This window comes from Gordionus sp. m RMFG-2023, chromosome 1, assembly GCF_954871325.1.
Source record: "Gordionus sp. m RMFG-2023 chromosome 1, tfGorSpeb1-WG-v2, whole genome shotgun sequence".
NCBI lineage: Eukaryota > Metazoa > Nematomorpha > Gordioida > Chordodea > Parachordodidae > Gordionus > Gordionus sp. m RMFG-2023.
This window is the reverse complement of record NC_088775.1, coordinates 37,089,647-37,106,827: the sequence shown is the minus strand read 5'-3', so window position 1 is coordinate 37,106,827 and position 17,181 is coordinate 37,089,647. Positions and strand designations below refer to the sequence as shown.

Sequence of the window (17,181 nt, the reverse complement as noted above, 5' to 3'; positions counted from 1 at the left end):
ACCTAAAAGATTGTTTAATTTATCTAATAAAATTTACAATATAATTTCTCAATAAAAGATGTATTTACAAAGAAGATTGTGAAAATCACTAATAAATTATATTAAAAAGAATATTACATTTTTACAATATAGCAGCATATTATTTTTTTTATTAAAATAACATCAAATAAATAAATTTATTTTCATTTCAAAATATAATAATATAAATAAAAAATATTAAATCATATCATGTTTATTTGTTGATAATAATAAAATATTTACATTAAATATAAATAAAATAAATTATTTTACTAAAATTAATAAATAATAATTAATACTAAGCATCGATGCAGAATTTTGACTAGTTTAATTTTAGCAGATTTATATTTTCTTAGCCGATTTTTAGGCTTAACCTAATTAGGCTTAGCCGATTTTTAGGCTTACCTAATTAGGCTTAGCCTAATAGCCTTAGCCGATTTTTAGGCTTAGCTTAGGCGTAGTTTTTAGCCGATTACGCAACACTAGGTATATGCTTTTTGGCTAGCACATAATTTTCATCTTCAGAAAGGATATATAAACCAGAGACCTGGAGAGATACCATTTACACGGCCCAGCCCAGATTTTTAAAATAATTTCTCCTCGGCTCGGGTTTTATATTTTCCGTTTTTTAAAATATATTATATTTATTTATAATTTTTATACAAATATTGATTTAAGATATTTACTATCCTTCGAAATTGAAAATGAATATATTAAAATGTTCGATTATAATATCACATTCACTATCAATATTTGCGTGATCTTCATCTTTGAATTTTTTGTTATTTAATCGTTTCTAATTATTTTTTTATTTGCAAATATGGGCACTATTTGATTGGCTAAAAATAATAATTTTTATTAACACATTTGAATAAAAAATAGCTATGATTTAGTAAAAGAAACGAATAGAATAGCTTCTTCCTGTGTTTTTTCTCATACATTTACCATTTCTAGGATATAATATTGACCTAGAAATCGAAAATATTTATTCTGGAGGTAGATGTGCCTATATGGATTTTAAAAAATTAAGTCCGATATTCGCATTGATTTATAATCTTTAACCAAATTTTATCCATATCTTACTTATTTTGTAGGTGTAAGATTAAGAAGCAATAAAAATGTTTTTGTAACAGGGTCATTCCATAACAAACCAACCACGATTCGGCCAACCCCCTTCGATTTTTAAAATTTGGTAAGCAAAGAAGGTCAATGTAACTAAGAAATAGCAAAATTTTTAGCCTCTTAACATTTATATTTTTGAAGATATAAGGATTCAAAGTGGCATAAATAACTTATTTTTATCATTATCTGCCTTCATTTAATTAAGCATATCTTAAAAACTACATAATTGTAAATAACAAATTTAATATCAAAATTTCGTACAAAGATTCTACTTTTTTTTCCCCAATTTCCAGCCATTTTTATAATGACTAAAAACGAGTTTTGGAAATAATACGATCTTCAATTTTTAAAAAAAATTTAATAGAAATTACTAAACTCTTCCTTTATATTTATAAAATGGTCTGGGACGCGGCCATCTTCATTCTCAAAATCGATAAAAATGTTTAGAAATAATATAAATATTTTCCCGAAAGGGGGCGTCTTTGTATAAAATTATAAATTAATCAGTAACAAAAGGGTGAAGAGTGGATTGAGCCCTATTCCAATGATAACTTTATACTTCATCCTGAAGTATAAATCACATAAAATTAAATATTAACCTTCGTATGATACAACGATTGTTGCGTTGAAATAAAAGAATGAAAGATTAATATGCCATTTCTAAGAATACATAGTTTTGCTTGTTACTCTGGTAAATCCTATTAAATCGCTTATCTATTGCTCTACATTCCGTTCTTTAGCTCTGTTAGATCAGTTGTTGGATCTATATTTCGCTCGTTAATCCATATTTAGGATTTTAGTGAGCATGGTTATTGAATGATTAATCAATTTTTATTTATTTTATTGATTGAAACACTCATTTATTGCTATTTTAATTTACAAGTGAGGCTTTATCGATAATAATTTCTATAATTGATTGAAAGCCCCATTTATTGTTATTTTCACTTTTAAGATGAATAATCCTTTAAATTATATCAAATTGTTCAAGAAAAACCATTAAAACTGATTAATATTCTATACAAAGACCCCCTATCGGGAAAATATTTTTACACTTTTTTATACATTTTTATTTTGAGAATGAAGATGCCGCGTCCAAGACCAATTTTTTTTATAAATATAAAGGAAGAGTTTAGTAATGTCTACTAAATTTTTTTAAAAAATTGAAGGTCGTATTATTTCCAAAAAATCGTTTTTAGTCCTTATATATTAAATAAAATTCCCGGAAATTGGAAAAATTTTTTTTTTATCTAAAGGTAGAATCTCTACGAAATTTTGATATTAAATTTGTTATTTACAATTATGTTGTTTTGAAGATATGCTTAATTGAATGAAGGCAGATAATGGTAAAAATACGTCATTTTTTCCACTTTGAACCCTAATATCTTCAAAAATATAAATGTTAGGAGGCTAAAATTTTGGCTATTTCTTAACTACACTAACCTTTGCTTACCAAATTTTTAAAAATCGAAGGGGGTCTGCTGAAAATCTCTTTTTTTGCTCATTTGACGTGGAATGACCAACATTGATTTAGAAAAATTGCAAATAATTAATATAATAAAATTAAGGTATTTTAAAAATTTGTTTCAAAAACATGTATTCAGGCGCGTAACCAATGGGGGGGGGGCCCCTCAATTAAAATTTTACAAATTTTGAATATCAATTTTCCAACATAAAACTTACTTTTTATAAATAAATTATATTAAAATTTCCTTTCCTTGTGAGTATATTAACATTATTCAAAAATATTAATAAAATGGAAATATTTTTTAGTCAAAGAAATTGAAATCAAACGGTTATTTATTTTATTATATATAATTATTTTATTAAATTCAAAATTATTAGTGAGTTAGAATTAATAAGTATTTTTAATAATATTTTAATTATTAATAAATATCTATAATTTTTTAAATATTTTACTTCCATTTTGTAGAATAGAAGAAATTGAAATAAAAAGTTAAATAAGGCTGAGCATGAAAAAAGTAATGTGTCGTCGTCAGAAGCTATATCATTTGAATTCAATTAATCAATCAGAGTTTTTGTAGAAATTTACAAAAACCAAATTTAGATTTGGTTCAGGTTATTGATTTGGCGAAAAATATATAGAACAGATAGATACAATAAGAATGAATATAGATGAATATTTTCATAATATTATCTACACGTTGAATCGAAGGCTAAATTTTATTATATAACACTAATTATACCTCGTCTAGCACCTAGACAATTATTGAGATGTAAAATAAATATGGGCTCAACTGAAGAATATTATAAAATATCCATTTTCATCCCATTCTTAGATACTTTTTTATCGCAAATAAAAGTACGGGTTTTAGATAAAAAAATAAGTTTCAAATTTTATTACCCAAAGATCCTTCTTCGTTTTTTAATGCCACTATTGGTAAAATTAAATATTTAGCAAAATTTTATTCCTATGATATTGATACTGAAATAAATTTAATCAGTGAATTCGAATTGTGGTATAAATATTTATTATGTTTAGCTATTTTACCTGGGCATGCTATTGATGCGCTCAATCGGTGTAAAGAAACCTTGGCTCAATTTCCTAATAATTTGAAATTGCTTTATATTTTTGCATGTTTGCATAACAACATGTACGAATGAAAGAACTTTTTCCAACTTGAGAAGGTTGAAAAATATTTACGAAGTACTACTTCCGAATCTCTTCTAAATGGGTTAGCTCTGTTAAATATCCACAGAGATTTGGTTCCAACGACAAACGAAATTCTTGATGAATTGGCAACATTCCTACGAAAATTAAAAATCACATTATAATTTTAGTATTTAATAAAAATTTTTGTATAATATTGTATTTGATAAGAAGTTAAAAAAAACTTGTTTTTTAAATTATTTTCTAGTCAATATTTTATACACACTAAAAAAATTATATTCTACTTATATTGTATGTATGAGAATTTAAGATGAGGCTAGTTTTTAAAGCAAATTTTATAAAAAAAATGACATTAAAATTTATTTAAACTTTACATTTAAAAAAACTTTATTAAATATAATATACCTGACTAAATAATAAAAAATAGGAAGCCCTCAAAAATCCCCCCCCCCCCCCCCCACCACCATAAGAAAATCCTGGATACGCCACTGCATGTATTTATCAAAATTTGGGTAAGTAACATTCATAACGATTTATTAATATAAGGCAATTTTTTTTTATTGTTTGATATAAAGTATTGTATAGTTTTCGGCTTCGTCATATAAGCAAGTTCGCGTAAAAGCGCCTAGGGTTGGTCAGTAATGCGAAACTAATAGGGCTGTGCCGATATTAAATATCGGATCGGTACCAATATTTAGCATTTCCCAAAAATATCGGATCGGACCGATACCTGTAAAAACCCCGATCCGATTCTTTTACTAAAAATGCAATTCTTAAAACTTTTGAGTAATGAAACTGAATTATTATTACATCATATTTATTATTTTTTTAATAAAAAATATTTAAAAAAAATAATAAATTTTTCCGAGTTTCAGTGAGTTTCTATTTTACATTAATAATATTTTCTAAATAATTTTTTCTTAAACAATGCAAATGTTATTTATTTTTTTAAATAGATTTTAAATTTTTTTTATAAAAATAGAAAGGAACACCCAAAGTTTTATTTATTTTTAATTTTTTAAAAAAATAACACCAATTTTATTATTTATACTTTAAATAAAAGAATTATTTTAAATATGGTTTCTGAAATGGAAGATAAAGAGAATTTTGCAGAATGCGTTATCTGCGGAATTCTAATTTCACGGGGAGGAATACTGAAAAATTCATTTAATACAACGAATATTAGGAAACATTTAAAGTGATTCCGTAAAACGGAATTCGAAGAGTGAATACAAAAAGAACGAGAAATATTAAAAAACAAATCAAATTTTTTAAAAAAGTGCCCTCAAAGTCACCCAACAATATCAGCCATTCTTAATAAAACTAATATTTGGAAATATTCTGATCCTTTACCTGAAAATCTAGATATTTATTTAAAATCTAATACATTATAATTTTATATGTTAAATATTATAATTTTATAAACCAACAACATAAAATGGATATATTATTATATTTATTTTATCTATTATAATATAATTTTTTTAAAATTATAGTTGAAATAAAAAAATTAAATTAAATGCATAATTCTTTTGCATAAAAAATATTGGTTTCTTAATTACATTTGGTTCAAAGAGGGGTGATGAAAATCAATATAAATATCGGATCGGTTTTGAACCAATATCTGATCGGATCGGTGAAAAATATGTGGATCGGCACAGCCCTAGAAACTAGTATTTAAAATCAGGGGTGGCAAGTCAGTCAATTGACCGAGGGAGTTTTTGACCTGGTTAAATACTCAAAAATGTTATCGGTGAATATTAATATGTATTTAAAGCAGGTTTATCAATCTAGTTAGGTTACAATTTATTTTAAATGTATTATCAACATTGATTTAATTATAGTCTTATTTACTAGTTGCAAATTTAGATTACATAATGTTCATTTATTTGGAAAAGATGGGCATCGTCAATAAAATATAAGAAGCAAATCAATACAAAAAAGCTTTGAAATCAGCTGTTGAAGAAGTTAGATACTAATAAATATTTTGAATGAAAAATTTTAAACTATTCTTTAACATTTAGCTATCTTATAGTTGTAAATGCAAATGGATAAATGTACTTTGGCTACGCACCATGCTTAATTTGGAAAACACACAATACAATCATACCCTAATTTTCTAATGTCTCTACCTTAAGATAAAAAATTAAGGGTACGTTTGAAAAAGAGAAATAATCTAAATACATAAGCTCACCTGTTCGTTATTAATCGGATCCCCAATAAAAAGGGAACATCTGTGATAATATTAAGAATTTGGCATTACAAGGTGATTATAATCAAGATATCTTAAGTGTTATCATATTTCAGAAGTAAAAGACCGATATATTTAATAGCTTAAATATGTGGAAGATAATAACTTTCATAAAAAATAATCCCAGACTCAAATTCTTACATTACTTCTTTTTCAGAAAGAAATTGATCGGTTTGGTGTATATTCATACAAAGAAAAGAAATTGATTGGATCTCGACAACTAGAAATTGATAACTGTATTTATAACCTATTGATTAAAATTATTAGATAAAACGATAATAATGAATAAGATCGGAACAAGACTCTGTCATGGAGAAACATTAATTATAGAATTTAAAAAAATATAATTTGATATTACATATTTATTTTTTACTAAGTTAATATTGTCTAAGAAAACATTTATTTGAATCAAATATCGGTCAATTTTTGTTTTACATTTAAGTTTTAGAAAGTATATATTTTTATTATAAACTGTAAATCCACATTCTTTATTTAAATATTAAATTTATTACCTAAGTTATCCAAAAAATTATAAATTATTTTAAATCATATTTTATTCTTAAAATGAGTATTACCGAAAACGAAAGTAGAAGTTTTTTTTTGAAGATGAGGAAGATTTAGTAATTGTAGAACAATAGTTTCTATTAAGCTATTATGTTTGTAAGATATTTTTGCCATTATGATGTGTCAACACCATCTAAATTTAATTTGAGAATATGAGGAAATTTTTTCAAAATATCAAAAAATAATAATATAGTTTGAGCTAAATGTAATATCTGCTCAACTAAAAATAAATAATCATAAATGAAACGATTTCAATTCCAGGTATTTATTATAAGCTCTGCAACATTATATATTTTATGGCTAATATAGAAATATTATTTATGTTGAAATAATTGATAGTAGTGCTAAGATGTTTATGTTACATTCAGTATTGTCATGATGTTGAATACGATTTGTTATGGTCTGTGTAGTATCTAATTCATATAACTGTGGATAGGTAGGCTGGGTAGGTGAGATGTGTGGTGATATATAAAACTGCTATGATTCGCGCTTGTTCTAGCTCGTTTCGCCAAAAGTTTAAACAAATCATCCCTAACATTTATTCTAATTAGGCTCTCTTAATAACTGAGCATAAACATGTAATACCTCTATTAGTATTCTTACCTCCACCACAAATTATCGTTATAACCCGTTACCCCCCACTGTTTTAAACATAAAATTACTATGATTCGCCCTTGCGCTAGCCTTAGTATCTTTACCTCCACCCCAAAATATTGTTATAACCCGTTACCCCCCATTGTTTTATAACATAAAATTACTATGATTCGTACTATCTCTACCCGGATTTGCTAAAAGTTTAAATACATCTTTTTTAACAATTATGCTGATAAACCCTTAATAACTACTTGCGGGCCTATGAATGTAGTTTATCAGTTTTGTTTCTCTTTAAATTTTATAGCTGAATGACCTACTCTAAATTCATGTATTATTTCCATAAGGGGAAAGTTAAACTTTACAGAATCTTTTATCTAACCCCTAAGACTTACATTAGCATTTTATGCTACATATACGTTCCACAATTCAGCTGTAGCGTTTGCTTCTATGGATGCTCAAATAGCAAATATCTGAGTTTACTCATAGTGTACCTAATTGCTTCAAAGTGCTGGCCAAATATATCACTGTACATCTCACCTATACCCTCCACCTAATACTCAGCATACCTATTCACAGTTATATATATTAGATACCACACAGGCCATAGCAAATCATATTCAACATCCTGCCAATACTGAATTCGCCATAGATATAATGAAAGATTTAGATAAGTTAATAGGGGAAATTAATTCTTACACTTCTTTTAAAATTTTAGGTAAGGTTAAACAGTCTGCCTTGGCATTTGCTACCAATTCTAATACAATAATACCTAACCTTAATATGATCTATAGGGGAGATCGTTCTAGCCACCACCGCCTTTATAATCTACTTTCTATGAATGATGTAGCCATATTTTCACAAATGGATGGCGAACCTCCTTTTAAAAGAGATATAAAATTTTATCCTATATTAATGGCAACGATCTAATTAAACTTAACGTTTTAAGTTCAAATTTAGATCCCATGGTATATCCAATACTACTTCCCCGTGGTGAACCAGGGTCGGCGCCTGATATATTTGATGAAGGGTTTGAAATTCAGCAAGGTCGAAAATATCTATGGTACAATGATTGGTTCCATGTCAATTCAGCGATCGCGAATGTCGTTTATCGCGAATGAATTTTATAGCGAAACTTTTATCACGAATCCACATTAGCGAATACTTTTCCGCGAAAACAATATAGCGAAACAAATATCGCGAAACAAATATCGCGAATTTTTTATAGCGAAACTCTTATCGCAAAACTTTTAAAGCGAAATTTTTATCGCTAAAATTTTATAGCGAAGTCAATATCGCGCATGAATCGCGAAGACAATATAGCGAAAACTATTTCGCGAAATATAACGCGGCCTATTATTATTTTTTATTTTTATTAAAATAATTTATTTTATTTATATTTAATGTTAATATTTTATTTATCAACAAATAAACAAATTATATGATATATGTTTTTTATATATATTATTATATTATGAAATGAAAAATGGATTTCTTTTATTTGATATTTTTTAATAAAAAAAATGATATGCTACTATTGTAATATTATTTTTGTTACAATTTATTAGTGATTTTACACGTCCAAAATTTTAAGCAAAAAATATTTTTTGAAGTTCAAAAAGATTTTTAAACATATTTTGATAAAAATTTTAAATCTTTTTTTAGGAATTATTTTGTGAATTTTTTTAAAATGAACAATCTTTTAGGTGAAATCTTTTATAGATTTTTTTATCATTTTTGTAGTACCATATAAAAGTGACAATTGTCATAATCGTTATTTTTAAAAGTTTTTAAATTTTTTTGAAGCAAATGGGCTAAAATATAAAATGCTAACATGTTAAAATAATATTTCAGTGAAGATGTACCCTAGATAAGTGACAATAATCATCATCGTTATTTTTAAAGTTTTAGATTTGTTTGACGCAATTGGACCAAAATATAAATTGTTAACATGTTAAAATAAAATTTCAGTCGAAACAAAAAAATAAATCGATATTTTCATTCTCATAATCGTTGCTCCTTTTATCCTACTTAAAATTTGATTAAAATATGCAAATTAAAGATAGTTGTAACCTATGTTAAATTCTAAACTCCTAAGATATGGATTCACAATCTTATTCCTTTAATTAATAAATTTACCTTGCATTCACAGTTAACAAATATTTTTGTATACTCGTAGCAAAATAGTGCTGAGTCTGAATCCAGAGAAAGAACTTAAAAACCATATGAATATTATTTAGTAATATGATACAATCACAACATCCTATAAATTTAATGTTAAGATTTGATTATGGTTAAAATGGATTAAATATATTTTAACCCATTTACATCAAAGAACTTTAAAAATAACGATTATAAAAATTGTCACTTTTCAATGGTATATCTTCATGAAATTTTAATTTAGCATGTTTACAATCTATATTTTTACCCATTTGCAACAAAAAAACCTTATTAACAACTATTATGACAATTGTAACTTATCTATGGTACATCTTCACTGAAATTTTATTTTAACATGTAAGCAATAATATTTTTGCCCATTTGCGTCTAAAAAATTCAAATAATTTAAAAAATAACGATTATGACAATTGTCACCTTTCTATGGTCATCCTCATGAAATTTTAATTTAACATGTTTACAATCTATATTTTTACCCATTTGCGTCAAAAATTTTTTATAAATAACGATTATGACAATTGTCACTTATCTAGGGTACATTTTTACTAAAATTTTATTTTAACATGTTAGCAATATTTATTTTAGCCCATTTCCGTCAAAAAAGTTATAAAATAACGATTATGACATTTGTCACTTTTTTATGGTACATCTTCATGAAATTCTAATTTAACATGTTTATAATCTATATTTTTATCCATTTGCGTTAAAAATATATAAAAACTTTAAAAATAACGATTTTGACAATTGTCACTTATCTAGGGTACATCTTCACTGAAATTTTATTTAAATATATTATCAATACTTTTTTGGCCCATTTACGTCAAAAAAAGTTTAAAAATATTGATTATAATAATTGTAACTTATCTAGGGCACATCTTCACTGAAGTTTTATTTAAACATGCTAGCAATATTTATTCTAATTCAAAAAACTTTAAAAATAACGATTATGACAATTGTAAGTTATCTATGGTACATCTTCACTGAAATTTTATTTAAACATATTAGCAATGCTTACTTTAGCCCATTTACGTCAAAAAAATTCAAAATAAACAACTATTATTACAATTGTCACTTTTCAATGGTAGAACTTCATGAAATTTTAATTTAGCATGTTTGCAATCTATATTCTTGCCCATTTGCAACAAAAAAATTGAAAAAACTTTATATACAACGATTATGACAATTGTCACTTTTCAATGGTAGATCTTCATGAAATTTTAATTAAGCATGTTTACAATCTATATTTTTACCCATTTGCAACAAAAAAATTCAAAAACTTTATAAACAATGTTTATGACATTTCTAACTTTTCAATGGTACATCTTCACTAATGGTACATCTTCACTAAAATTTTATTTTAACATGTAACTTATATTTTTGCCCATTTACGTCAAAAAATTGTTAAAAAACTTTAAAAATAATAATTATGACAATTGTCGCTTTTATATGGTACATCCTAATTGAAATTATAATTTAACATGTTAAAAATACATATTTTTGCCCATTAGCATTAAAAAAATCTAATATGTTTAAAAATACCGATTATGATAATTGCCATATTTCCAAGGAACATCTTCATTGAATTTAAACATCTTTACAATATAAATGATATTTTTACCCTTTTGAGTCAAAAAATTTCAAAAATCTTACAAAAACGAATATGACAATTGTCACATTAAATTATTTTCCTTAAAAAGATCATTTAAAATAACATAAATAAGTTGAATATAAATATTTAAAAAAATTATTTAGAAAACCCACCTCTTTTATAATATTTAAGAAATAGATAATTTTACGATAAAAAAAACTATAAAAGATTTCACTTAAAAATTGTATATTTATAATAAATTTCACAAAATAATTCCTCAAAAAAAATATATTTACAAAGAAGATTTAAATTTTTTTATCAAAATATGTTCAAAAATCTTTTTAAACTTCAAGAAATATTTTTTACTTAAAATCTTGGGCGTGAAAATTATTAATAAAATGTAACAAAAATAATATTACAATAGTAGCATATCATTTTTTATTAATTCGTAATATATTTATTGTTTCGCGGTAATGCGCTCGCGATAATGACTTCGCGCAAACATATTCGCGATAAAAATTCGCTCTAAAGTGTTCGCGTAAAACGTTTCGCTAAAATGTATTCGCTCTAATAAATTCGCGGTTAAGGTTTTGCGGAAATAAATTCACGATAATGGCTTCACGAAATTGTCTTCGCTATAAATGTTTCGTGATAAATTCGCAGAATTGGTTTCGCGATTTTACCTTCGCGATAAAAGTTTCGCTGAATTGACCTGATACGACAATGTTTAACCTTGCGCCAAAATATTTTAAACTCTCTTAGTGCGGGCCGCCTAACAGCACGAGTATTATTCATAACATTCACTTGCAATCTTACTTGGCCTAAAATAACTGATAATCTTTTTGCCGACCAACCCAACGATCAGACATAATTTGTAGGGGTTTAAAAATTAAATTAAGTGCGTTTTTATCGGATATCCTTAATAATATTTTGCAAATCATTAGCCTATGATTATACCATTGAATTTCTAAAAAGGGACTTGCCCTATGTCCATTTGTTATTTACACTATAGGAAAATAAAATTGAAACATACTAGACAGACATAAAAATCCCAAATTATTCATTATTGTTACAAGTTATATGATGCATGGGCCCTGTGAATTATCAATCCTCGATCACCATGTATGAATAAAGGCATATGTACAAAAAACTTTCCTAAGGATTTTCATAATGAAACCAAATCAAACATTAATGGTTACCCACTATAGAAAATAAGAAATTCAGGTACTGTTTTGATATCCGATAAACCGAAAGACAATCGGTTTGTTATTTCATACAATTTGTACTTCTAAAATATAACGCTCACATCAATGTTGAAACTTGTACAAAGGCTATGATTGTGCCAATATAGCATTAAGTGTAGATTCACCCTACTAAGCATAACGAAAATTAAAAATCACTTAAATGCACGGTATATTAGCTTATGTGAACCTATGTGACCCTTATTATAATTTCCTATGCATGATCGTACCCATGCTATTATTCGCTTAGCTGTTCATATGCTAATGAAACACTCAATTTATTTATGACTGGGTCATGAGAAAGCGACTATGAAAATAGCCCTTTCCAAAAATACAACTCTTACTGTATTGTTTATCCTAAATCAGATTTCCCCATGCGCTAGACAATACCTCTATGTTGATATACCATACCTACCTTCGTTTACTTCTCCATGTTCCTGGAATTTTTAACGAACTTCAGATGGTATATTGCTTTATACTTTTAAGCAGTATGCTACTAAGAGATCATTGTTATCTGATGATAATGAGTGGGAACAGTGTCTTGATTAAACATCCTTATTCCAAATGCCCTTTCAGTTACGCCATACCTTTTATATGCTTTTTCGGGCCCCCGCAAAACTTCTTTATTTGGTCTAAAATAAAGTAGATTTTTAATAGACGATGCTAGATAATACTGAAACAATTGCTACTAACCTGGCTTTTCATGATATTTCAAATACTCTCATTTTCCATGGGTTCAGTTGCTAAGATTTTAATCTCCCTACTCCTGACCCTATTCCTCAATCTAAATTATATGACCCAGTAACGGAAGCAAAAACCACATTATTAATGTTAACCAGGTTGAATTCTTTACAGCGGTATGCTTTTGACCAGGTTATCCAATTGACGATACATCGTGTTTTACTAGATATTTTTATATTGATGGCCCCCGTAGATCAGGCAGAACATATCTGTACAATATTATAATGCATTTTTCGAGGGCAAAATTAAACTGTATTTCCTTTTACTACTACAGGTATATCTTCCATCCTACTAATTGTTGGAAGGATCCACAGCGGTTTTAAGCATTACCTATTTTAGGCGCTTCTATTTCCCTTATGAGACCTATATCACCACAGGCTCCCGGAACTTAAATTGGCTTATTTAATTATAGACGAGGTATGATGACAAAACATGCTTTACAATGTATAGATTTGTTATTTAGGGATATTATGCAAATACCTACACCCTTAGGTGACAAAGGTCTTCTATTTTGAGGAGATTTTAGACAAACAGTTCCTGTTATCCCTAGGGCAACTAAAACATACATAAGAAAGTCATATATTAAATCTTCTCCCCTGTGGTATATTTTTCATCAACTATTGGCCTGGTGGTAAGGTTGAAAATTTAACATTTAAAGGTATATAATCTTTTTAAATTTTATAACTTTAAGTTGATAGGAAAACGATCATATCTTGATTACCGAGATTATATATTAGATAGTTAAAATACATTTTTTAAATATTTTCTATATTTATATTCAAACACATTTTTTTGAAAATTTGCCCAGGAAGCGCCTCCAAATTTTGATTTTTAAGGGCACCAATTTTAAAATTGATACGTGTATACTTCATTTATACTAGAATATTTTTTCATTTAATTTCGAGAAATATTTTAAAAAAATACTCAAAACGAAATAAATTTTATTTGAAAGCGAACAGATTCTTGAATAAAACGAAATATTTTTTCTATCTTTTGGACTCTCTACCCTGCTTCATTCATTGCTTATTCCAGTAACTGAAATTGGTCAGAGCAATAATATTATCATTTTTGCTCCAAAATCATTTATTTTTTTCTGAATAGATTTCACAATATTGATTTTAAAACATATAAATTTAATTTTTATAGATCATTCTGCAACTATATCTCACTTGCATAACCAACCTCTTAAATCGAAAGAAAGGAAACTAAAGAAAAAAACCAAGGTAAGATCAATTTATTTAAATTGTGATTTCTATTACGGTCTATTGTAATAAACCAATTAATACTTTTTAATTTTACTATTATTTTCTATAAAATTCAAGGAAAAAAGGTCTACCTTCCCCTGCACAAAACTTAGAATGAGGACAAAAAATAGTAACGCCGAATCGCTCTTGGCCACCCCTTCAGCAGCTATAACCGATGATATAAAAATTTCGATAAAATCAGCGGATAATCAGTCGAGCCGGCGCCGTCGCTTTTCCCGAACGCAGGAAAATGATTCGTTGACTTTGAAATCTAATCGAAAGGCCTATCGTCGCTCTGATCTAACTGCCAAACAAACTACTGCTCCTGATGCCTTAAGTAAGCTGCATATCATTGCCTAAATATTATGGTATAGACGCATACTTAGATGTTAATTTTTACCAATACTACTAACCAGCGTTTGGATCTTGAACGAAAACGGGGTCGGTTCTGAATATTTTAAAAAAGTGGTTCTAGTTCAAATTTGGAAAGTAAATCTGACGGAGTTCCTGTTCCAAACTCTGATAAATAATAGAAAAAAAGTCAAAAACACAAAGTAAACCCTCTAAAGCCACATCTATATTAATCTCTTTTGTGTATGTTTTTTCAATAAACATTAAGCACTACGTAAACTATAAAAAATATATAAATAGCAGTATTGGCTAAAAATAGGTATCTATTAGTGAATTTATTGAACATTATTAATTAAAATCTTGATGATCGATTAAGACAATTAATTAGGCAATTTTTAGATAGGTAATTTTGATTAATACAAAATAAAATATATGTAGAAAGTTATGAGTCTTATATTCGATTGAAAATCTAGATTGTATGTATTTGTATGTATTGACCTTGAATTTGTTTGCTGATATAATCTTTTAAAGTCTATGAATGAGATAGCGATATTAGTTTTTTCACAAGGTGAGAAACTTTTGTTTCAACTCTTTTTAGGATCCTTCATAATATGCACATTGTAACAAGTATAAAACATATACGTTTTTTTAGATAACAACTCAGACGCGACCATAACTAATACTCTCATCCTTTCCGTTCCTCCCTCCGAACCTTTTAATATTGCCTCTTTAAAATCGGCTCCCAAAAATCGTCATCAGGTTTGTATAAATTCGCAACAAATTTAGAATCATTGAAATTAAATATGTATATAATTAATATATCTGTTTATCATCTTTCATATTAGGTGGTGTCCTTTAACTTTGATAATCAGTTGTATCCTATAATGGTAGGCTTTATTAAGCATAGGTTTGGCGGGCAAAACTATTTTATTTTATAAGATCTAAAATTTATTATAATTTTCTTTAAATATTTTTAACGTTCTATATATTTACATTGGCCAGGTAACGTTGGAACTTGTTTTATATGGGCCCGGCAAAAAAAATAACAGGCCAGGCATGCAAAAATTTGGGATTGCCTGGTGTGCTTAATAATTTATAGGAAAAAAAAATTCTGAAACATAAATTTTTTAAAAAAGTATATTTTATTTTGCTTATAATTTCAATGATTAAATGACCTGCTACTATGATCATTCATAAATAAAATTTTTCTTTCCTAAACTTTGTGTTTTTTTGTTAAAATAAGATAATCATGGAACCTAAATCTTCAGCATTATTGGCTATGTAGTAATAAATTGAAACCGGTGTAACGTGTGATTATGATCTATGAGATTTCGAAATTCACATCATAATCCCACAGATGGGTTGTGAGATTTTGACATTAATGGCCCCCAATGTTTTTGAAGCGTTGAATCTAAAATAAAAATTTTCATGACATAAATTTATTAATATTAAAATATAGAAACATAAATGGTATAAAACCTAACTTTTTAGTAATTATATTCTATGTTTAGAAGAAAATTTTAATAATAATTTCCAAGCGATATATTGTTTCATTTCAAGAGCTCATCTATATATTTTTAGCTTTAGGTAGAATAATGGGAGATATAAATATTTTTAAATAATTATATAGTCAATCATTTTTAACCTTATAACTATGGTGGTCTGGTTGGTGTGAATTTCATTGCTTACCCTTAGGTTTGAATCCACGTACACCCAAAAATTTTTATGGTTTTTTTTCACATTAGATGGGAGTTACTAGACTATCAAAACAATAATTCAAATCCCGTTGGTATCCATTATTTTTTAAATTTTAGTTTACTTCTTTTTAAATTTATCAGCACGGTTTATCTCTCATCTGTATTTTATATTTTTAGTCTGTATTGGCAATATATTAATATTACTATTATATATTATTTTTTATAATTGGAATGTTTGGTAATATTAAGTAAGCCAACTTAAATGAGAGAGGCTCATATATTTATTAACATAACTTATAAACAAAGATCCTCACTAACATTATTCTTATACAATAATATGAAATATATAGAATAAGATTGTAATAGAAATTTTTAGAAAATTAAGAATCATGTAAGTATATTTATAGAGAAAAATAAGTTTCAAATTAAAATGTATTATATAGAAATGTTTTCAGTTTGACAGTTTCATTCAAATCTGACCTTTTAAGTTTGAATTTAAGCTACGCATATTGAAATATATGAGATTTAAAAAAATCCATGAGATTTAGAAATATTGATTAGCCATGAAATTTTGAAAATTTAAATGGCCTCCAATATATTTGAAGCGATAAAATTCAAAATCTCATGAATTCACTTTCATACGATATTAGCCGTAAGATTTTGATGGTGTGAGATTTCAAAATCTCACGGTTTTCACCTTCACACGTTATACCGGGATGGGTACAAATTTAGGGCTGGGCAAAAATTAAATTCCAACTGTGCCAGGCTTGAAAATTTTGCCATTTGCACTATATATATACACAAAAAATAAAAAGGTAAAAAAAAAATAATAAAATAAATTAAATATAATTTAAAAGGTAAGAAAATACCATGTCAATTAAAGAAAATAAATAATGTTAATATAAAGGTTAGTTAATAACCCCTTTGAACCAAGCATTGTAAACATATTACTTGAAAAGGTAATTT

General features: G+C 26.7%; 1 protein-coding gene across 4 annotated transcripts in view; it reads left to right on the top strand.

Annotated features, from left to right (window-relative positions):
• Positions 1-17,181, top strand: part of LOC135922531 (THO complex subunit 2-like) — a 107,579-nt gene that overhangs the window by 77,629 nt on the left and 12,769 nt on the right. For all 4 annotated transcript variants that reach the window (XM_065456905.1, XM_065456906.1, XM_065456907.1 and 1 more), the window contains 3 exons: positions 14,070-14,146; positions 14,246-14,504; positions 15,171-15,277. In XM_065456905.1, the coding sequence (XP_065312977.1) occupies positions 14,070-14,146; positions 14,246-14,504; positions 15,171-15,277 (443 nt within the window). The remainder of the gene's footprint in view (positions 1-14,069; positions 14,147-14,245; positions 14,505-15,170; positions 15,278-17,181) is intronic.